Source organism: Semicossyphus pulcher, unplaced genomic scaffold, assembly GCF_022749685.1.
Source record: "Semicossyphus pulcher isolate SPU_LCO1_2020_fin unplaced genomic scaffold, fSemPul1.0.p SCAF_23, whole genome shotgun sequence".
Taxonomy (NCBI): Eukaryota; Metazoa; Chordata; class Actinopteri; order Labriformes; family Labridae; genus Semicossyphus; species Semicossyphus pulcher.
This window is the reverse complement of record NW_027211697.1, coordinates 10,942,411-10,964,777: the sequence shown is the minus strand read 5'-3', so window position 1 is coordinate 10,964,777 and position 22,367 is coordinate 10,942,411. Positions and strand designations below refer to the sequence as shown.

At 39.7% G+C, this 22,367-nt stretch overlaps 4 protein-coding genes across 7 annotated transcripts; 2 read left to right on the top strand and 2 right to left on the bottom strand.

Moving 5' to 3' along the window:
• The first annotated feature begins 251 nt into the window (after positions 1-251).
• rac1b (Rac family small GTPase 1b) lies at positions 252-6,416 on the top strand. Its single transcript, XM_069674764.1, has 6 exons — positions 252-561; positions 1,886-1,957; positions 2,310-2,427; positions 2,663-2,725; positions 4,518-4,677; positions 4,786-6,416. The coding sequence occupies exons 1-6, from the start codon at positions 527-529 to the stop codon at positions 4,914-4,916; spliced, it is 579 nt and encodes a 192-aa protein (XP_069530865.1). The 5' UTR covers positions 252-526; the 3' UTR covers positions 4,917-6,416.
• Positions 6,417-7,416: 1,000 nt separating this feature from the next.
• On the bottom strand, positions 7,417-10,038 carry stk19 (serine/threonine kinase 19). 3 transcript variants are annotated; one of them, XM_069674625.1, is made up of 7 exons: positions 9,935-10,038; positions 9,325-9,432; positions 9,093-9,235; positions 8,764-8,999; positions 8,326-8,423; positions 8,040-8,187; positions 7,417-7,687 (listed from the first exon to the last, which is right to left on the bottom strand). In XM_069674625.1, the coding sequence occupies exons 2-7, from the start codon at positions 9,416-9,418 to the stop codon at positions 7,642-7,644; spliced, it is 765 nt and encodes a 254-aa protein (XP_069530726.1). In that variant the 5' UTR covers positions 9,419-9,432; positions 9,935-10,038; the 3' UTR covers positions 7,417-7,641. The 3 variants fall into 3 exon arrangements, with proteins under 3 accessions (XP_069530726.1, XP_069530727.1, XP_069530725.1); XM_069674626.1 differs by having other exon boundaries at positions 9,325-9,420; XM_069674624.1 differs by lacking the exon at positions 9,935-10,038 and having other exon boundaries at positions 9,325-9,926.
• A 322-nt stretch (positions 10,039-10,360) lies between these two features.
• On the top strand, positions 10,361-16,478 carry dxo (decapping exoribonuclease). 2 transcript variants are annotated; one of them, XM_069674582.1, is made up of 7 exons: positions 10,361-10,451; positions 11,558-12,029; positions 12,164-12,390; positions 13,553-13,772; positions 13,891-14,026; positions 15,214-15,308; positions 15,391-16,478. In XM_069674582.1, the coding sequence occupies exons 1-7, from the start codon at positions 10,436-10,438 to the stop codon at positions 15,524-15,526; spliced, it is 1,302 nt and encodes a 433-aa protein (XP_069530683.1). In that variant the 5' UTR covers positions 10,361-10,435; the 3' UTR covers positions 15,527-16,478. The 2 variants fall into 2 exon arrangements, with proteins under 2 accessions (XP_069530683.1, XP_069530684.1); XM_069674583.1 differs by having other exon boundaries at positions 10,384-10,447.
• slc25a17l (solute carrier family 25 member 17-like) lies at positions 15,736-22,276 on the bottom strand. The gene is made up of 9 exons (XM_069674584.1): positions 22,014-22,276; positions 21,774-21,834; positions 21,134-21,200; positions 20,556-20,710; positions 20,159-20,275; positions 19,925-20,070; positions 19,699-19,794; positions 19,120-19,202; positions 15,736-19,030 (listed from the first exon to the last, which is right to left on the bottom strand). Exons 1-9 carry the CDS (start codon positions 22,086-22,088, stop codon positions 18,883-18,885), a joined length of 948 nt encoding a protein of 315 aa, XP_069530685.1. The 5' UTR covers positions 22,089-22,276; the 3' UTR covers positions 15,736-18,882.
• Between the last annotated feature and the right edge of the window lie 91 nt (positions 22,277-22,367).

Below are 22,367 nucleotides of genomic sequence, written 5' to 3'. Positions count from 1 at the left end.
AATCTGAACAGTCCGTCTTTTTTTTATTGCCTTGTCTCGATTTTCATTTAAAAGACAAACCTTACGAAATATTTTGTCTAATTAAATTCTCTGAATTAAGACAACAACATCTGGCCAGCTGCTTGTTTTGAGGACGTCTCATCTCGTCAAAGATTCTGTGAGCGTATCAACCATAGACTATAAATACCCAGAGTGCACCGGATGCACCATCTGCTGGTGGAGGCCAACATCATTTTTTTTCATTAGGGGTGGTGGCCGCTGTTTTGCTCCATAGCTTCCAGATCAGCATGGGAATGTTGCGAGGGAATTTCTGACTAAACTTGTGTTTAAGTGCTAGATAAGTTACTGTAAGTCTCCCACAAGCTTCCCCCAAAGCTCAGGAGCTCCACCGGTCCACTAAAAGGCCTTTAACGAGTCGCTGTTGGGACGTTTCAACGGCGAGCACTCCCGGACAAAGGAAAAGAGACTTGTGAGCTAACGTTAGCTGGCTCCCGGGCTAACTTAGCATTCCTCTAGCTGCGGCGCAATGCAGGCCATAAAGTGTGTCGTTGTCGGAGACGGGTAAGTTAACAGAACTGATTGTTGGTTTGTGCTTCCCACCCTGTTTTTAACTCAAATGTGGACGTTAGCTGAAAACACACTCACCAGACCAGCTAACGATGGAGCTATTTGCTCCAGATTTTTCCTAACGAGGAAAACTTGGCTAGCAAGCCATAACTTTAACTACCTGTTTATGTAAAGTGACTCTTATTCGGTAAACTTCTTTATTTTTCTAATTGGAATTTGTCATTCATTTGTCCTAAATGATATTTAATTGGGGCTATTGTATATTGATACGACGAATGATTAAATATCACCATAGCTAGTATACAAGTGGTTGGCTAATCTTGACTTAATGCTAACATTGTTTTCCTCCCTCTTGGGTGAGTCAGACATCACTGGCTCTTAAAACCACAGTTTCAATTCGAGTTTGTCAACAGTTACTAATCAGCAAAGATATTTAATTAATTTAAATGCGGCATGTTTGTTTTGGTCATTTTGTTAGTGTTGGTTGCTGTGTAATGCAATGTTATGCTATACATGCGGTGTTTTTAAAGTCATTTTTAAGACTTTACCTTCCAAAGCTGAAGGCTGGTAAATTATGACAACATTTAGCAAAGACCCGGCTTTAAGATGTGTAACACCATGTGGGAGGTAAACACACGCATAACTCCCAGTGCAGGGTGTGGTGGATACCACAGCAGCACAGTCATTGATGTGTCTCTGGCTGTGCTTGATTTATTATTAATTCAGTTTTACTAATGCTCTTGCAGTGGAAAGGGACTTAATGCACTCACAGTACATAGAGTTCAGATTTATAGGCAGGACTGTGCAATTTGGCCAATATCACGATATAGAATTTTTCATTTCTGGATAATAAATCAATAAATAAGTGTGTGTGTGTTTTCTGGTAATAGATACAAATAATTAGTCTATATGAAATAAACACAGGGTAAAGCCTATTTATTGATAATCCTGTGTGAATTAAATACCTGACAAATAAAAAGTACCATTAGAGTCATGAGTCCTTTTCTGCATGGTAATGCCCATGTTAATAAACAGCTTTTCTTATAAAGTTAGGGGAGACCTGGATTCATGTAACAGTATCTCTTTTACTTGTAGGCCTATTAAAGCTGAAACTATTGGTTGATGGATTCATGTAAAAGCAGAAATCTCAGTTTCTTGAATGTTAATATTTCTGTTTCTATGGAAGTAAACTGATTATAAGATATCGGATATTTTGTCGACTAATCTTTCGCCAAGGCCCAGTGCTTCAAAGGAGCAAGCAAATCGACCGTGAACACTAAAATGATTTAGTAACCTTTCATTTCCTCCTCCCTTCCAGTGCTGTGGGTAAGACCTGCCTGCTCATCAGCTACACCACTAATGCCTTTCCTGGAGAGTACATCCCCACAGTGTGAGTATCTCAGTTTGCAGTCCAGTGTAACTTATTTATTTATGTAAGACTAATCTGTCAACAGTAGCAGCCATCACTTGTCTGCACTTACGCTTCTTTTACAATCCCTGCATAATTAAAGTGAGAATGAGGAAACCTGCACCCTACCTGCTTCCTGACCAGCTATTTAAACTATGTTGATCTGTATCATTCGGCAGGCAGTTGATAAATCTGATTTTTCTTGAGTACAACCAGATTTACAAGATGTTAATTTCAACAGATTAAAGGCCTCAACAGATGCATGAAGTCAGGATTTATAGCTTATCACTTTATCTCAACCCTCATGTGTTAACGCGCGCATCTCCTCTGTCAGATTCGACAACTACTCTGCCAATGTTATGGTGGATGGGAAGCCTGTGAACCTGGGCCTTTGGGATACAGCAGGACAAGAAGACTATGACAGACTCCGCCCACTTTCCTACCCACAGACGGTATACTAAAAAACCCACTCAGACAATGTTGCATTTTACTTCACCTGTTATTCTTTTGATGATGTTGGTGCTCTTACATAATGTGTTTGGGAAGTTTTGGTGCTTCGAATAAAGAAGGAAACTACATGGAAAGTAGAACACCACACCTTTATACGACAGACACAGGAGTTTAATGTCCTCAGCAGGACGTGATAGTCATGAGTTCTGATTGTACTGTTTTTATTTATTTTCCCAGGATGTGTTTCTCATCTGCTTTTCGCTTGTGAGTCCTGCCTCATTTGAAAACGTCCGTGCCAAGGTGAGTTTATGCAGTTTCTGTTTTTCATAGGATGATTGAGATTTGGACGTGGAAATAAATACTTAGAAGGAAGCCACGTATTTATTTTTTTCCAAGTCAAAGCAGAAGTCTGTTTTTTTTTTTGGCATTTGTGATCTGGCTGATTTAATAGTTGGAAAACAAAATTTCACATTTACTGATTTTGGAGACTCTGCTGGTCGGACATAATTTGTGGGCCATGTGAGTCTTCTTAATAATACCATCTAACTGAATTATTCCTGTAAGATGCACACACTCTTGAATGAGATTAATACACTGGTTGCTATCTGCTGAGATGCTGAAGCATTCCTGATTCTTCATCCCTGGCAACTGTGATTTTGATTGGGATGCTTCTTTTAACTAGGAAAAGAGTGGACTGTCTGAGGCCCTCATCACACCTGGTATTAACATGTGTTTTTCGTGATTGGATCACAAGTGGTCAGCTATAAGCGAAGCAGTTCACACATAGCATTAATGAGCCACTCCAATGCGTCTTCAGTGACCACTTGTGATCGGATGTCACTTTCCTGCGCTGTGTGCAAATGAACACAGAGCCTCATTCACCTTAATAAGACTTTATAAAACACTGTGTAATACTAAAACACTGATGCAGACTCGCAGCACAGAGAGGGGGAGAGCTGCTGCGCATGGAGGGAGGGAGTGAGCGGGAAGGTGGGTGGTTGAATCATAACTGAAGCGATGCCGTGATATGAAACTTTGTTTGATCATGAAGCGTGATGCTCCTCTACAGCTCTGTGTTGCTAGTGGATCATATCTCTGACCCACGCCGTATCTCCTTCTCGTCCTTTCAGGATCGTCCTGAATTAAAAAGTTGAGCTCCGTACTGAATAAATAGCTATAGACACGACCCGTCTATATTTCTGTCCGCTCTAATGCATAAACTACGATTACACATTGAATTTTATTTACTAGGATAAACCCCTTGAGATGCACCATTTCGTTTTCATGGGGGTCCTAACAGAAATAAAGTTCAACTTGCTACCTTAATCTCCACATGCTGGAGGGACATGAGACAAATAAAAATAAGAGTTTAGCGAGACCCAGCAGAGAAATGTTAAATCAGGCAGGAATGAAAGGCGAGTGACTGCACCGATCATGGGGAGAGTGGGTAGTCCTTCATGTAGTCTGGGCCACGTGCGTACACACCGCCAGACATATGTGGATAAATGCATCCCAGACCGCCTCCGCATGTGGCCCGATTGATTGGATCTGACCTGGGTGTGCTCGCACCTGTAGTTAAGGCTGTCCACGTGTGATCTGATCATGAAAACCACATGTTCATACCAGGTGTGATGAGGGCCTTAGTACACAATGCTGAACACAAGCAGTAGTAGCAATGCCTTCAAGCAAACCTATTACCCTTTTTTGTCTTACTCTAAATGGGACAGTGAGTATCAAAATGAACATCATCTCGCATTGACTTGAACCTAGCAATTAAGACTATAAACTCATAAGGAACATGTTGAGTGGGGTAATATATCAAGTTGGAAGTGTTTTATTGTTTTCTCAGACTTTAACTCAATCACTCCTTTTTGCAACCCTTGCAGTCGCCCCCTGCTGGCCTGTAGAAAGAATGCAGGTTTAAGAAGCTTGTGCAATAGCTTAATTTGACAGAGCAGCAGGCTTTTATACAATCTGTTTTACAGTCTGTTTTACAGCCTGTCATGCGGTCCCTAAGTGGCCAGAATACAAAACACTACATGGACAGGTTTGAAAATAGGTACCAGCTAACTCCGTGTTGTTGTCTCTGCAGTGGTACCCTGAGGTGAGACACCATTGTCCCAACACTCCCATCATCTTGGTGGGCACCAAGCTGGACTTGAGAGATGACAAGGACACCACAGAAAAGCTGAGGGAGAAGAAACTCTCTCCAATTACATATCCACAAGGACTGGCGATGGCTAAAGAGATTGGTAAGAACACTTTTAAGCCTTTTGAGGTTTCTCTTATTTCTTTTTTGCTCAAATATTTTTTAAAACAAAACTTAACGGTGGACCCTTTTTTTTGCTTGGTTTCATCAGCTTCTGTCAAATACCTGGAGTGCTCAGCCCTGACTCAGCGTGGCCTTAAAACTGTGTTCGACGAGGCCATCCGGGCCGTCCTCTGCCCTCAGCCTGTCAAGAGGAAGCGCAAGAAGTGCACTCTTCTCTAAGACTTCACTGGAACAGTGACCCGGGGAGCATGACCATTGGTGGTGAGGGTGGCTAAAGAAACAGGAGAAACGCACCAGTATACACAAGAAAACAATGTACTTCAGATTCTTTCCTTCCATTAGTGTAGCTACAGCAGTTATACCAGTTGTTTTCATCAGAAATTTTGCTTGAGGTCAGATTTAGGAGAAAGGGTTGGAAGATTACAGACCCCAGTCCTTACCCTACAACATATACTGTATAGAAAAGTAAAATGCAAATCTTGAGGCCTTCTAAAACAGATTGGATGTTTTGTAAAAAGGACTGTGGAATGTTTTCAATTTGTTCTTCCACTGGTTGTCCACTTTTTTTTTTTGTTTTGTTTGTTTACAGTCTTGTTTGTGTTTTTTAATGGAAGAAATATTGCCAAATACGTTCTGCAGACGTGCTGCAATTAAGCAGAAAAGAAAACTTCTGTCTCTGTTGTCTTGAACCTTTAAACCTTCAAAATACAGCTGACAATTTGCTGTCGTGTGCTGCTTTATGATCACAGCATTTTTTATTAATTTTCAGTTTCACTTTGCGAGGGCTGTCATGTGTCATCGCACTGTCAACAAGGAACTCGAAGTAACCATCTGTGAAGTTCTTTTGTTCATGCTTCAAATTGGTTCTTTTCAGTCCCAGCACATGATTCATGGTTATCCTTTCTCATGGATTAAATGACACCTGAAATGTACTGAAAATGCAGAATGGACAGATTTTCAGACACCAACAGTGCTATTAATGAATCCCCATCAAATTACAATAATCCAGTATTTTGTGTTTGGCTTCAACCCGTCTATGGTTTTTTCTTTCCCTAGAAGTGTCTCACCTGTGTAGCTGCCCAGGAGTGTAAAGCTAAAAACTTTATTAGACATCAGATAAGAACTGTTTAGGTGGTGGGGAACAAGAGCACCTTTTTATGCTCTGTGGGCATTTATCAAAACCGTTTGTGCAGCACACTTTAATTTTTAAATAGCATCACTACTGGCTAAGCAATGCTCCTAAGAAGAGCATTTCTGCCTGCTAATAACAGAGCTACTGTCGGTTATGGTGTAGTATACAGTGTATTCATCTTTTTGTTTTAATCATGTGATTTTACTATTTTGTATTTTTCTCCACAGAAGTTTCACTTCTCTCACTGTATTGTTTAACTAACACTATGAATATCCTTTTGTTTATTACCTCTACAGTTAACGCTACCTTAATCTCCATACAAGCCTAGCTTTTTGTAATTAATGCTGATAGCATGTATGTGCAACATATACTGAAAACTAAGATTAGAATGCTACAGTTATATTTTTTGCCTATTTACAAAATGTATTTGAACTACTAGATCAGGGGGTTAAGTACATGTTGCTCATCTGTAATGTATTCAGACATCAAGCTGTGCTTTAATTCAAGCCAATGTTGTGACTCTTTAGTTTTATGGATAAAAGCTGTTGTCACTTTTTGAAAAAGCCAATAAATTCAAGTAAAACTGACTATTTTCTGCCTGTTTGTTGGACATCAGTTTTCACTTGTTTAAATACTTTATAGCAAAGACTGAGAAGGTTCTATTGTGTGCCGCCTATGAAAAGCAGATAGTGCTTCACTTCACTCAGATTGTACTGGAAACTGTAGATGCCACCCACTATATACCGATCAGCCATAACATTATGACCACTGACGGGTGAAGTGAATAACATTATCCTGTTACAATGGCACCGGTCAGTGGGTCGGATATGTTGGAAGCGGGAAAAATGGACAAGCGTAAGGATGAGAGCGACTTCCACAAGAGCCTAACTATGATGGCTGGAAGACTGGGTCAAAGCATCTCTAAAACTGCAGATCTTGTGGGGTGTTCCCAGTCCGCAGTGGTCAGTACCTACCAAAAGTGGTCCGGTGACGGGCTCACTGATGCGCGTGGGGAGTGATTGCTGTGTCATCCGATCCAACAGTGCCTTTTTTTTTAATCTACTCTGTTCAATTCACATTTGTCATTGGTGCAGTTTGAAGTGTTCTGTATTGCATTATATTAAGGCGTTTCTAATTCTAAATCAGTTGAGAAAAATGAAAGGCAAAGAATATTAGATACATTTCATTGCAGTAACAAACTACCTACAGCCTCAGTAATAAACATTTGAATTAATACGTCTGATTCTGTCACATTCAATCAGTCAAATTTTATTTGAATAGCGCCACATTCTGTGAACATTAATCTTCCTGAATGTAGAATCAGTGAGTGATCTGATGTGCTGGTTTGCATTACTGTGAAGGTTTCCCTGAGAGAGAGGCAAGGTGATTTCTACATATTGATCATACTCCATCTGATATCTGAACTAGCAGAATTAGGCTTCTTGTTATGACACTTGGACAGGTCTAAAGCTCTGAATGGCTCCTTGGTTGTACATTTCTCTTAAGGAAGGATAAAGAAAAAAAGGTAATAAAGGTCTCTAGGTGTTGCTGAGATAAACAATTTGACAAACAAAAAAGTTTGCAGTCATAAATCATCTTTATTACAAGACAAATCCAAACCTGACAAGGTCATGTCAACATAAATTGACTATTCATAAACCCACAAGGTTTCATATAATACTCTTGGCACAGAATCAAAATCTGAAAACTTAAATTAATTTAGCAGAAGCTCTAACACAAAAACACTTTTAATGCATTTCTTATCTTCAGTCGTTCTCTGGCTTTAATCAAGCACCGACCAGCCGGTCCTGTTCAGGAGTCAACAAATCGCAACAATGTCCCTGACGTTGTCGGTATGCTGTAAAGAAAACAAACAGAAGATGAAACAAATTGAATAGTATTACCCAGTAGTCCAAGATAAGTTATATGTCAGATTAATTGGTAGATGCGGGTTAAGATTTTAAGCAATAATGGCTATAATTTACTGGACATTTTGTTGTGAAGGGGGATCAAGCCGCCTGGTTTTTGACCACAAGTGCATATTTTAACACCTGCCAACATTCAGCCTGTGGGTTTTCCCAGCAAGTAAAAAAAGACTATAGAGAATATCATAGATAAAAGAGCGGCTGTCCTTTTCATTTGACAGACGGATAAACTCTTCCCTACTTCAAAACTGTTCAGAATCAAACAGGTTTACAACCAAATATTACCTCTCCACGAGCTCTGCACCGAGAATGTCGTGGATGTGGTATTTCATGTGGAATTTCACTTGTGAGGGTGTTCGCCGCTCCTCCAGCTCTGCCTTTAAGACTTCGCTATATTTGGACTTCTTCACCATGCCGAGCACTGCTTTACGACCTAACAGGAAAAAGATAGTTAGAAACAAATAGTTCTCCCATTAGCAAATCACTGTGAAATATTAGTGTAGAAAGGAGTAATTGTCAGTACTGCTGACACTCTATCAACAATATGGTATCTGTTTTTCTTAACCCCCACCTTGTAGAAAGTACTTGGTGAATTTGCCAGAGTTGGGAATGGAAAGCCACCAGCTGCCTGCGTCCCTCACAGTCAGGACCCCTGACTTAACAAGCTGCCTGGATGGAGAGAATATAAAGTATGTTTAGTTCTCAAGGTCTGTAAAACCAAGACAAAACTCTTGGGACATATGAGACACGTATTAGAGCAATTATTTTTAAAAAAGTACACATTACACAAGCACTAAGAAAACACATAAAGTTATATATAAAAAAGATATTTTCCCCTGTTTTACACAAAGTCATGTTAATCTCATGCATAAGTTCTATGACTTTGTTATAACTGATTTTTTGAGTCATATTTTTGTTTAATGCAACTAATCTTGTTCAGGGTAGAAGTTTTTCAACAAGAATTATTTGGACACCACAATGTTTTACAAAGAAAGATTGTTGTTCATACGTTATTTCGGGGTCTGTGAAGAGGAACTCTCTGATCATCTTGTCTTTACTGAAGCTCAGATCGGTGCAAGAAGACACCACTTTTCCCAAGAACTTCTCCACTGCTGCTCTCGTCCCTCTGCCTTCCTCTCCAGCCAGCACTTTGGCCTTGTAATCTGAGGCAAAAATCAGCCCGAAAGCTTCTGCATCGAACCCCAGCTGGAACATCAGCAGCTCTCCTTGTTCCCGCAGTTTGTTCTGTGGACCACAACGAGGGCAGTGGGTTTTATTTTCACATTTGAATAGATACACACACAGTATTTCCCATCCGATACCAACGAGCCATCTTACCAGCTCCTTGTCCACCAAAGTCTTGTCACTGTGAATGCTGTATAGCTGGTGCTTAAGAACAATTTGAGGCAAGGTGTCATTGAAGAGCTTCCTGGGGAACAGTGTCATGAGGTACTCAAGGGTGGATCTGACATCGGTCGGACCTTTATGGTGAGGAAATGGATGTAAAGTAAATTTTATGTCCTTTCGTGAAATTAAAAAATGTTATTTGATTTTTAGAAGTCACACCTACCATCTCCTTCACTGGCAGCTCCAAATTTCTCTGTGACATTTCTGCTTTTCTTTACCTTGAAAGGGTCTGATATCAGGGCCCGTTTCCGATTCATGCCTGGAGGAGAAACTGTTGCAGAGAAATCATGACAAGCACAAGAAAACCGTTCACCCAGGCAGCTGCTTTTCTCATGGTGACTCAACTGAAATGTCATTACCGTGTGACATTTAAATTTGGCCATCAGTAATTTATTTGTACAATAAACTACATCCCGTACCCTGTCATAATTTGCTGAATAAAACAGCAAACGTTAAAAACAATGGCTATTTCTTCTTTTGTGTGACAAAGGCGTTTTCTAACGTTACTCCGACTGTCACGATAACATTGAGCTGTAAGGTATAAACTTAAACTTCCATTTCTAGTTTAGTTTTCAGACCAATGTTACAGCTCCCTGAAACTAATTAACACATTTTGATGACACAGTTTGGCACGAGCACTCTAACGGGTCCATTGATTGAGTTGTTTCACTCATTTGGTAAAGCTAAAACAGCTAGCAAGCTAACGCTACTTTAAATGTACACTAAATCTAATATTTGACTAGTTAAATTTGGTAAACATATTTTACTCTCACCTGTTAGATAGTAATCTCAGTGATACTAGTCTTCACATTGCTTAAGTCCCTTCCGACAACAGTGTTTACACTACTTATCCAACGAACAACTTTCCAAGGGTTCTTCTTTGAGTTTAATAGCAGTTAGCAAACAACGTTATGGTGCATTACCGCCACCAACTGGTATGGAGTGTGGATCAGAATTTTAACTACTGTATTCAATACTAAATATTTATAAAACAAAGTGAGAGAACCTTCACATACACACATATATGCATATATACATACATACATACATACATTCATAAACTTTTTATTTTTCATACGCCTCTCAGTATGGAGTGCCTCGGCTGCCACTACGCGGGTTAGATGTGCAACTGCATGCGGAAGTAGCATTTATTTTGGTGTTAGCCTATGGCGCTAGCTGGCTGTATGTAGCATCATTTTGTTTTTACCAAAATCGTGTTTACTATCGGGACGTTTGCAGTGACAGAAGGCTAACGTTAGTCATTTTTGTTGTGTATGCTCATTGTGGTAGGTTTTATTTATTTAATAGGCACTTAAAAAAATTGCAAGAAAACGCTCACTGGCAAAGCAAAAGACATAATATTTGGCAAACATTATTAGCAAACAACAAGCATGCACACGTCGTTCGACACATGCACACACAACTTCTACGCAACAATAAATACAGACAAATATTTTCACATTATGTATATCTTTGCATTAAGATAACACACTATAGACGGTTGTTTGCAAGATAACGAGATTATGAGTTCAGTGTGGTGCATTTCAAATGAAAAGATACACTTGCTGTAGTAAATGCAAAAACAAAATCATATATAAATTGTTGGGAAAAAATAAATTGTATTGGGACCATGTTGCATGGTGATTTTGCACTTAAAATAAAATTGATTGATTAACTGATAATGGAATTGCTAACCTTAAAAATAGCTACCTTTGTAACGTTACACTATGATCATCACTTTGAGTCATAATTAAGATATATAAAAGGTATTGTTTTGACTTCACATATATAGTGACTATAAGGTGCATTGATATGCATAATTTCAAATGCAATGAAGAGTTTAAAATCCTAAAATCCTAGAATACAATAAATGTGCTGAAGTAATGAATTAATGTGGTGTGTAAATGTCATGTGCTTGCAGATAGTAGTGTAAGCAGTTTAAAAAGGTCTCTTTATTATCAACATGGAGTTTGTGCCAAGTATGTATTCACATGCAAGGTGTCTACTTCATTATTTGGTTCATAACTATAAACAGTGTAAAGTTTTTATTAGAAAAAAAGAACAAGAACTAAATGGTCAACCTAATATAAATTAATAAGAGAAATTACCTATAAAAATATGTTAAATCACTAATAGTCTGTACAATGTACCTGTGTTTAGAATTAAAGAGTAGTGATGGGCAAAATGTGCCAAAATTCCCAGTACGAATTGTATAAATAAGAAAAATCTACAGGGATTATAATTAAACATATGTGCTTAATACAATGCATAGAGAAAGATGTTTGGACTGTAATTTATAGTGTCAACCAAAGACAGCATTATTTGATTTTAAAGCATTACCAAGAAGAAATGAATGAAAGTCATCTGTGTTTAATTGCTTTTTTCCTACTAGGTAGCAATGGACCACCAAAAATATCGAAATCCCAACTCCGGCGGATACCAAAAACGGCAGTCAGCATACCAAAGAGAAGAAGACGCCAGTGGAAGAAACCACCGTGAGAGTAAACAATTCAGACCAAACCATCACCACCAGTACCAGTCTGGACCCACTCCTAGGCCAAACCCGCTCAGTTCTCAGGGTTTGAGCACCAGAAGGGAATTATATGAAAGAGACTTTCCTGTGTACAAACAGCCTGTTGAGGTTGGATGTTTCTCTCTTAACTCGGAGCGTAGATTCTTTAATGATGCCCGGCAGTTGAGATATTATGTGGAACCGGACAGAACGCCTAATTTTGACCTCAAGGATGGATACAAGGATCGCTTTGAAAAGAGAGACGATAGCGTGAAGGAGAGATTGGACCACATCCTGCGGTGGATTTTGGCCAATAGATCAAAGCTCACATCTAGGTCGACCACGGCCTCATCATGGTGAGTTGTTTTTTTGCTGTTTATCCTTTTCATGCTGTTTATGTATTCATTTCCTGGTCAGGTAATTCAACTACCTTTTAACCATAAATGCATTTCCTGTCACATATTCTTGAATCAACCTCCTCTCTTCCCAGTGCTTTGGAAGTCGACTTTGTGACTTGGCGTGGTCACCTGACCAAGCTTCTGACCACCCCTTATGAGGCGCGGGAGGGCTGGTTGCTGGCGGTCAGCAGGTTCAGGGGGACGCTTTACATCAGTGAAGTGGAAACAGAAGCTGCTCGAAGGGAAAGAGAAAACCGCACAGAGAGGCATGAAGAGATGATGTACTGGGGATACAAGTTTGAGCAGTACACATGTGCAGGTTGGTAGGTTTATACAATCCATTATTATATTAATGTTATGACCAAGCTCGTGAGGGGAAAGGGAAGCAACAAAAAAAACAGTTGTTCTTGGGGAAAGCAAAGTTCACCTCGGCAAACGGCCATAAAAGTGACTTAAAAACGGAGTTAAAAACACTTTTCTTTCTTAAAACGAATCAAAAATGGAAATAAAACCTTGTTAACTAAACTAATCAAACCAAACCACATGTGTATCTCTGTTTTCTGTTTAACCTCGACTACTTTTTCATGAACTGCCTCACATCAGTTAGGCTGTGGTATTTCATCTATATGGACTCAATCTATATTGACTTCATAATGTTTATTTAAAGTAATAATCGCCAATTGAGATAACACAATGGTGATTGAGCCTATGGCCCACTGATGAAAGCCTTTGCATTTGCAGTATTATGGACTGGGTGTCAAATCACAATTGGCGCCCAGTTAGTGACACGTTTCCCATCAGCCAGCAGTGGTTGGTCTGCCAGAGAGGGTAGGCGGAGCTAAGCGCCTGCTTTTCCGCTCTCTGCAAGTGTTGCGAGTAAACAGTAATCTACTATGGCTGAACAAACAAAGAAAAGATGGATGACTACAGATACAACTTCAACAATAAGTGAAAATCCAAAGAAAAAGAAACAAACTCGACACTCAGATGAAGCAAACAGTCTGAAAAGGAAAGCGACCGTCAGCCAGGAAAATCATGAGTTACAACCGGAGCCAACCGTGGACGTCACACATGCGACACTGTCTGGATATATCACCGTTTATCACCATAGGTGACGCCAAAGAGAACAAAACTTAGACTAAATTCTGACTGATATATCATAGCTATTAACTTACAGAAAACTAAACTTTTACTTGATTTTGACCAATGATGAAATTTCGACTTGGTAATAATAAGAATTTACTCAACTGTTTCTACCGTAAAGCTTTTTAGGATCTTCCTATCCAGGGACTGAAGATGTAAATTAGCTATAAAGCTAGCTCTTGCGGTTGCGTTGTGCATGGCCAAAACTACTTAATAAACTAGTAAAAACATTCAAAACATTTAATGGAATTGTATCATTTAATCTATTATCATTTAAAGCACATATAGTGATAATCAGAAGTTAAAGTGATAACTCTTCACCTTCTCCGTCCCCGTAGATACCGTCCACAGTTCACCTGACCCGGGCGGAGTGGTGAACACTAACGAGGCCTTCTGCACTGTGGTGCAAACCCGCCTGGCAGATCACAGACTTCTGTTCTCCGGCGAGGTGGACTGCAGGGATAAAGATCCCAACGCTCCAGGACCTCCCGCATGCTACATCGAGCTGAAGACCTCTGCGGAGATCTGCACCCCTAAACAGCGCAGCAACTTCCACAGGTACCTGCTGAAACAGTCCAACATCACAGAATTCTGTTTTTCATGTGGTGCTGTTTGTTGGATATTTGAAACATCCGCCCTTTACTGTTTCTAAGTGATGTTTGCTTTCGGCCCTCAGGTTCAAACTACTCAAGTGGTGGGCCCAGTCGTTTCTCCCGGGGGTTCCTCGGGTTGTGGCAGGTTTCCGGGATCATGACGGAGTGGTTGTTGGTGTGGAGACTTTTCCCATCTCTAAGATTTCACATCTCATCAAGGTGCAGTATAGTTTGGAGTTATAAACTACCGGGTCCCATTGTTCCTAAATCAGATTGGATCAAATCTTGAGAAAGGGTTCAGAAGAAAAAAAGGACTAAAAGTTATAGTGACGAAGATTTCAGTTTCGTTGTCTTTGTCGGCACCTATGGCGATAAACGGTAAATGCAGGAGCACACTTCCCAGATATCCAGACAGTGTTGCATGTGTGACGTCCACGGTTGGCTCCGGTTGTAACTCTTGATTTTCCTCGCTGACGGTCGCTTTCCTTTTTAGACTGTTTGCCTTCATCTGAGCGTCGAGTTTGTTTCTTTTTCTTTGGATTTTCACTTCTTGTTGAAGTTGTATCTGTAGTCATCCATCTTTTCTTTGTTTGTTCAGCCATAGTAGATTACTGTTTACTCGCAACACTTGCAGAGAGCGGAAAAGTAGCCGCTTAGCTCCGCCTACCCTCTCTGGCAGACCGACCACTGCTGGGTGATGGAAAACGCGTCACTAACTGGGCGCCGCTTGGGATTTTTTTCTTCTAATGTCGCCACAGACACCCAGTCTGTAATACTGCAACTGCAAAGGCTTTCATCAGTGGGCCATAGGCTCAATCACCGTTGTGTTTCCTCATTCTGCGATAGATAGAGACTTAACATTTATTTACATAAAAATCTTCAAGATGACCACTTTAAATCAGACAAATCAGGTAATTTAATCATGGCATAACTTTATTGCAAAAAAAATCAGGATTATCTTGATCCCAGCAGAAAGGTGGACTCAGGCTGCATTTCAGGAAGAAAATGTAATAAACATTGTAAAATGGTAAAACATTGTGTATATTTTACAGTGATGTTGACACTTTCACAACTGTGAGTAACTTCCCTGTGGACAAAGTAGGATGAAGTCCCATTTGGAGCACTGCTCATCCAAATTTAGAAATATTGAAGTCTGTATCTAGATTGATCCACTCCAGTTTTACTTAAAGAAACCAGGACAAAAGTAAACTGGATCAAAAATTCTGAATCTGGATCAATCTAATCCAGATTAAACTTTTTGAACAACTGGGCCCTGGTTATCAATAAATGTATCTGAGCACTGATAATTCTATTTCTATAATAAAATGAATGTATAAATAAACGCTCACATTTTTTAACTTAAATGTTTGTACTTGTTTTGTCTGTTCACATTTTCTCCTGGACAGAATGAACACAACTGCTGGAAGCCGACCGTCTGCATGAACTTTTGCTGTGACTTCTTGTCTTTTGTGAAGCAAATAGCCACTGAGGACAATCCAAGGTGAGCTCTAACAGCTTTTCAGTTAACATTCGCGCATTTAAAACTCTGTGATGCTGACGAATCATCATTGTTCCTCTTCCAGCGTGGTGTATCTGTTCTCCTATGAGCCCCACAGAGATGTGACCTGCTCCATCCACAGAGACTCCCAGTACTCCTTCCTGCCACACTGGTATGTGGAGGAGATGAGCAGAAGTCAAGACTCACACCATCAGTCCTGATTTGTTGGTGTTCAACCAGGACTGTTAATGCAGACCTCCAGTGGAGGATTACAGAAGAGTTTGAGGTGTCGCTGATTCTTACTTCATGTTCCTCTGGTGGCATTTTTGTCTTTTATTTGTTCAGCAGTAAGAATTCAACCTTTTTATTTACTAGCATTTGGCGGTTTTAAATAAAACACTGAATACTGAGTTCAGTAATTTTTGTCACACTTTATTATTCCTTTGTTATAACAATAATTCAAACCCCAAAACACCGCGGTATCAATTTTAAGACAAGAACATTAAAAAAATTGAAGTCAATGAATGATGATGAGTTCAAGTAAGTATTTGATCAGCAGTTACAAACAATTTCAGGTAAACCAACATTTCATTTCAAGATGTGACAAGCAGCCGTTGTTCAAATATCTTGCTGCCTTTGTTGTTGCTTAATTATTAAAAATCTACCAGCGTTGAGTTCCATCAATAAAGTTGTTAAATTAAGATCATTTGGTCGCTTTCTTTGTTTAAAGATGTCTGATTCTTTTTACACGGCTGCCATCTTCAGATTTTGTTTCATGGTAGTCACAATTTTTAGTCTTAATGAGCAGTTTTCTTTTAACTTCCTAGAGTTACAAAGTGCACTTGTCACATGTAAAATCAAAAAACGTTTTTACTGGCGACGTGAACTTACTTAGATCAAACACAGAAGTAATGCCATGTCTGTTTTGTGGTAAAGTGACATTTACCTCACAACCTGGAGCTACGCTATCAACACAACGGTCAGAAGTCTGTGATCGTTTAAATGCGATGTTTTCAAGTAATGTTAATAACATCTCTGCTTGTAATGATTTTAACACATTAATTGTACAAATAGTTCAACAACAAAGAATAAATCAGCTGTCAAACTTCCATTTAACACATCAGACAAAATATGTGATAAAAAAAATACTGTAAATTAATAAAAGCCCTTACTACCGTCGAACATTTGTGTCTCAGTGTGTCGATACAGACCAAGACAATCATGAGGACAGTTAAGTGCAACATGGGTTTGTAAATCATCAACAGTCATTAAAGCACTAACAGCAGATCATAGTTCAGTTGTTCATGATATAGTTTAGAGGCACTTAGTACCTACTGCAGTATTTGTACGCTCAAAGTGTGTCTGGTTAAAATGATAATCTCGAAGATATTCACTTAAATAAATGTTAAGTCACTATCGCCGAGTGAGGTAACACAATGGTGATTGAGCCTATGGCCCACTGATGAAAGCCTTTGCACTGGTGCTGTGTTCGAAATGCCATACTATACAAGCAGTACGTACTGATGTGGCCAAAATGTAGTATGCAGTATGCAAACAAAAGCAACATGTGCAGTGTGCCAAAAATACCAGGATGTCGTACTGATTCGGAAAAAATCTCCAGTATGCATCGGATCAGTCTACCTTGCCTGCTGTATCCCACAATGCAAAGTGCTGGAACGTCACAAAGGCAGTTAAAATAGCAGACAGCAGCAGCATTCCAGCAGAAAGGGGGCGCTGTAGTTTTGGCTCAAACCCGGAAACTGGCGCATGGTAGCATACTGCAACATACATTTGAAAAGCTCCTCCATACTACATAGTACATAGTATGTAGTATCCGATTTCGAACACAGCTTGGATGTCTGGCATTAGAGGAAAAAAATTGGCGCCCGGTTAGTGACACGTTTTCCATCAGCCAGCAGTGGTTGGTCTGCCAGAGAGGGTAGGCAGAGCTAAGCGGCTGCTTTTCCGCTCTCTGCAAGTGTTGCGAGTAAACAGTAATCTACTATGGCTGAACAAACAAAGAAAAGATGGATGACTACAGATACAACTTCAACAAGAAGTGAAAATCCAAAGAAGAAGAAACAAACTCGACGCTCAGATGAAGCAAACAGTCTGAAAAGGAAAGCGACCGTCAGCGAGGAAAATCAAGAGTTACAACCGGAGCCAACCGTGGACGTCTCACATGCAACACTGTCTGGATATCTGGGAAGTGTGCTCCCACATTTACCGTTTATCACCACAGGTGACGCCAAAGAGAACGAAACTGAGATCTTCGAGGTTACAACTTACTTATTCCCATTCATCATAAATTCATTTTTACACAAGATATTATAATTGTTAAAATCAAAACTGTTATAAGGCTTGAAAAGTTTCTGCAGATTTTACACACACATTTATAAACATAAGTAAATGGGAGCTCTGCACTTTTAGCCCTTCCTTCATTATTGTTATTACTGCTACTTTGTGTGTAATAATGAAATCTCAAGTCTGCACATACAAAAAAAAAACATTGATCTGGCAGGAATTTCATATGGTTTCTATCAACCTCCTTTAAATTAAGAGTAAACACATAAGAGTGTGAAGAATGGTCCTGTAGCTTCGATCAAGGCAATGACCCTGTAAGAAGGCAGTTGGTCTCATCATTTGCAGAAAACTCCTTACTCGAAAGCAAACGCTCAACATTTGGGGAAATACACCTATTCGCTTTCTTGGTGAGATTTCGATGAGAAGATTGACACCACTCTCGAGTCTGCAGCAGTTCAGTATTTATGAAGCTAACACAGCAGGCTAACTTAGCATAGTCAGCTTTTAACGCAATATATCAAACGAAACATAACATGTAAACTACTTATTGAGTTGCTAGTAGGTTGTTACCTTAGGACCAGACAAGCAAGCCTTTTACCTTATTTCTAGTCTTTGTGTAAAGCTGCTGTAAGTTAGCTTACTGCTAATGGTAGCAGAGCTAAGACTTAACGCTTCCATTACAAATAAGTTATATGTTGTTTTTCTGAACCAACTACTTTCAAATTCTCATCATTTTTGAAATTTCATGATGAGATATAATTTAAATCTTAAGCAGATCATTCTCTTTACAATGTGATGGTTTAATATTCGTTCAATAGAAAGATTAATTTCCCTCCAAAATGGTCCATTTCAGTAAAAGCAGAGCCACCTCAGCGCTGCATTCAACCACCTTCTTACATCAGAAGAATTTTTTTTATAACTTATCTGGGTTACGTGACACAAATTTGCTTCCCTTTCTCCTCTCGATAACTCTGGACCATTTTTAATGAGAGAAACGAGTGGGAAAACATCCAGGTCAGTCTGCACAAATAGAACCAGTTAAAGGTTAAGAAAAAGAGGGTATTAGAGGTATTACACCCTGCCCTGGTTTTGCTGCATGTTTCGGGCAAGTGTGGGAATCTGTGGCTATTTAAAGGCACCAATCCCATCGGTTATTGCGACGTTTTTGTGACAGAAACAATTGTTGCATTCTCATATAATCTGTAGGCGTTGATAAAAACCTACTGAAGACAGGCGTACAATCACAGTACTGTATTCATGTTGGTGCGCACATTCAGTGCTTCAGCTTCTTGTTCAGGCCCATGACTTTGAAGGTAGCAGCCGTGATCTTCTCATACACAACAAACATGAGGGCAGCCGTCAGCACCGTCTGTAGCAGCTTGGCCTCCAGGCCTTTGTACAAACCGAGAACACCAAACCTCCTGTAATAAAGGGAAGATGTGAACAACTTCAACAGTGTGCTCTCTGTGTAAGTCAAGATGTTTGTGTTTATGTTCATAAGTGCACTCACCTGATTCTGTCCATGAGCAGAGAGACAATATTTGATAAGCTTCCGATCACGCCGCCCTTGCCATCACCTTTGTACTGGCCGAACTGATGAGAAAGAATAAAGCAGGTTCATATTTATTAACTGAGATTTGATGATTGTTTATTCGATGCTTTTAAAGAACTGAAATAAGAGTGAAAATATTCTGCAGCACGATCATCTGCTGACTGATTTCCTATTAGGCCATTAAAATAGATCAACATTTTTTCTTCTTCTATTATTTTTTAAATGGAAAAGCCAAAACGTGAAGATAAAATTATGATAAAAATGCTCTATTATTCTTTTGCAATCTTTTTTTTTTTTCAACTGATATTAAAACTAGAATTTCAATGTTAAAACTACAGTTGGGAAAATACTAAGGTTCTAAATACACAATACATACACAAGTACTTTTGTTACTGTCAACAACAACCCATTAGATAAGATTAGCAGTAAAAATGATACATGGCTCATCTTTAAAAGGTGACTAATGTGTGAAACATCACAGAACAGGTACAACCTAAAAAAGATTAAAAGATTATAACTTTTTATAAAAGTTTTTACCCTCAGGATGGCCTGAACTGTCTGAAGAGGATATGTCACAGTGGTAGCGATGGCCTTGGCAATGGCTCCAATGAGAAAGATCTCTGCTGAGGAAATCTGTAGAAGGAAACAACGATTCAACCCCCTCATACCAATAGTTTAACAAAATTATTGAGGGGGATTTCTCCTGGATTACAGCATGGGATACATATTTGATATGGACTTGATGTCTCTTATGTCCTCTTACCTTCTTCCCTCCTTTCCCAGCCCTCCTCTTCATTGCCTCATAAATCATGAACTGTACAGCCGGGTTGAGGACGAGGATGAGGGAGGGCAGAGTGCCGTTCCACAGAGTTGCTGGACCCTCCTTGGCAATGATCTGTGAGAAAGCATCTGAAAGGGAAGGGACAGCAGGGTCAGTAATGAAAAAAGCCTGTCTTTGTACTGTTAAACTTTAATACAGATATAATACATCACACACCAAATATGCCCCTGTAGTGGGTCTGCTGGATGTCTTCGTTTCTGAACTTGGCCCCCTGCAGCTTCAGTCGAGTGTTGACCACCCACATGGGAGTGGTCAGGATCACATTCACCACGCCTGCAAAAACGACAGACCGTTAGCTGCACAATGTAGAGTTTTTGCCCTCTTGTAGCTCAATGAAGCAGCTGTTTTTATGACCCAATATACATTCCTGCCATTGTTTCACGTATCTACAGATCAACAAAAGCAGGATGGAACACTGTTCGCAAGAACACATGGATGTAAACTGGGGCTGAAACAAAACATCAATTAATCACTGATACTCGTCTTTATTTTATTTCTTTAACAACTAAGACAACTCATTAATAATTATGAGATTTACTATACATTTATTTACCTGCTGCGACGCCCATGAGCAGGTCTCTGCTGGGTCTGGGCTTGCCTGCACCGGATGCATTTAGCCTCTTCAGCGTGTTAAAGGTGTAGAAGTAGACAAAGTTGGAGCAGCAGAGACTGGAGATGACTGGTAACCAGCCTCTGTACAGAGACAGACTGGGAGAGGAGGTGGAGAGTCATTTGAATGTGAGTGTTAAGTCATGTGGCCTCATCATCAGCCTAGAAAGGGCTAAAAGGTTAGTTTCGGGCTGCAGCTAGCAATTAATTTCGTAATCTATTAATCCGCTGGTTAATTTCTGATTTAATCACTTGATCTATAAAATGTCAAACAAAAAGAGAAAATGCTTATTTTCTGTTTTAAAGTTTCTAAAACACAGAAAAAGTAGCAAAGTCAGTAACAAAATAGTTGCAAATTACTTTACTGGCTCTAATTCAGATAGATTTGACTGATTATTTGAATGAAACTGCACTTGCTCTCTAGTCAACTGTTTAAATCAAACTAGGAAGGTAGTATTTAACAACAGAACTTCATAAAATGGTAATCTGCTCTGTAATTGGACAGCACAAAAGTATACTTACAGGCCTTCTTCCTTTGCTATCTCAGCCAGAATGACCGGGGTGGAGTTAGACTTTCTCTTCTCATCCACTGTAATACAAAAACAGTAATACAACAAGTGGTAAAAGTCAGTGAAGACGTCCCCGAAAAAGATGAATGTTCAAGACATCGTTCGAAGGTATTGGAAATTTGACATACTGCATGTATATTGTTGATTTAATAATATTGTGTTGCTGTACTTAACTGTATCACTCTTCTTCTGGCAATTATATTTAATTATGACATTCATATTTAATTCACCATAGAGCCCCTTTCTCAACATTTTTTATATTTATCTTTGCTTCTTAGTAGTTGAGAAAATGTATAAAGCAGCAAAACATGGAACCTGAGTTAAGTTTTATTACCTGAGAATGGTGCTTCACAGTACAAAATAAGGTAACAAACATGCAAAACAACATTAAACTTAAAGTGTTTGTAATGTCTAGGGTGTAAGTAGCTTGACTCATGAGGACTGGAGTCCTCCTTCACATCTCTGAGATTAAATTATAGTTACTATATGATGTAGTAAACCTTCACACATCTGTGGGAAGTTAATCAACTGTGTTTAGAGCTGCTGCTGCTATCAGGTAACCTCTGCCCAACATGATAAAACCTCAAACTCACCCTGCAGTCTGCTTTTGGCTGTATCCAAAGGGAAAAAGACGCTCATAGCTGTCACACTCCCCTGAAAGACAATACATTAATATTACTGATTGTTACTGATGAGCACACTTTCGAATGTCAAAGGCTCTATCACTCCCCGTTTTCAGTTTCTTTGCTAGCATTATCCTGGTAAGACAACACCAGGCCCTTACACTTCACAATAAGTTATGACATCTACTATTGAACTTAATCTCTGCTCACCATTGCACCTGCCACAGCATGAACCAACGTCTCGTAAGACAGAAGGCCGACAGCCGAGCCACCATTGTCGGACATCTCTGCAGCGTCTTCTCCCGGTGAGAGCGAACACAAGACCGATCGCCCGAAAGTAACCGCGGAGAGACCCGATGGAGGGGGGTGGGGGGTAGCTGGTGGTCGGTCTGGTTTTTCTAGCTGCGGAACTGTGGGGGATTTACATAAACATTAACAGCTTCGACTCCATGGTTTAAACAAGCCTAAAGGCAGCCAATAAAGAAAGAGCAATGTAGAGAGAAAACTGTCGAGCAATGTTTCCTCCCAGTCTCGATTCATTGGTTGAGCCGGGTTGACAGGTTC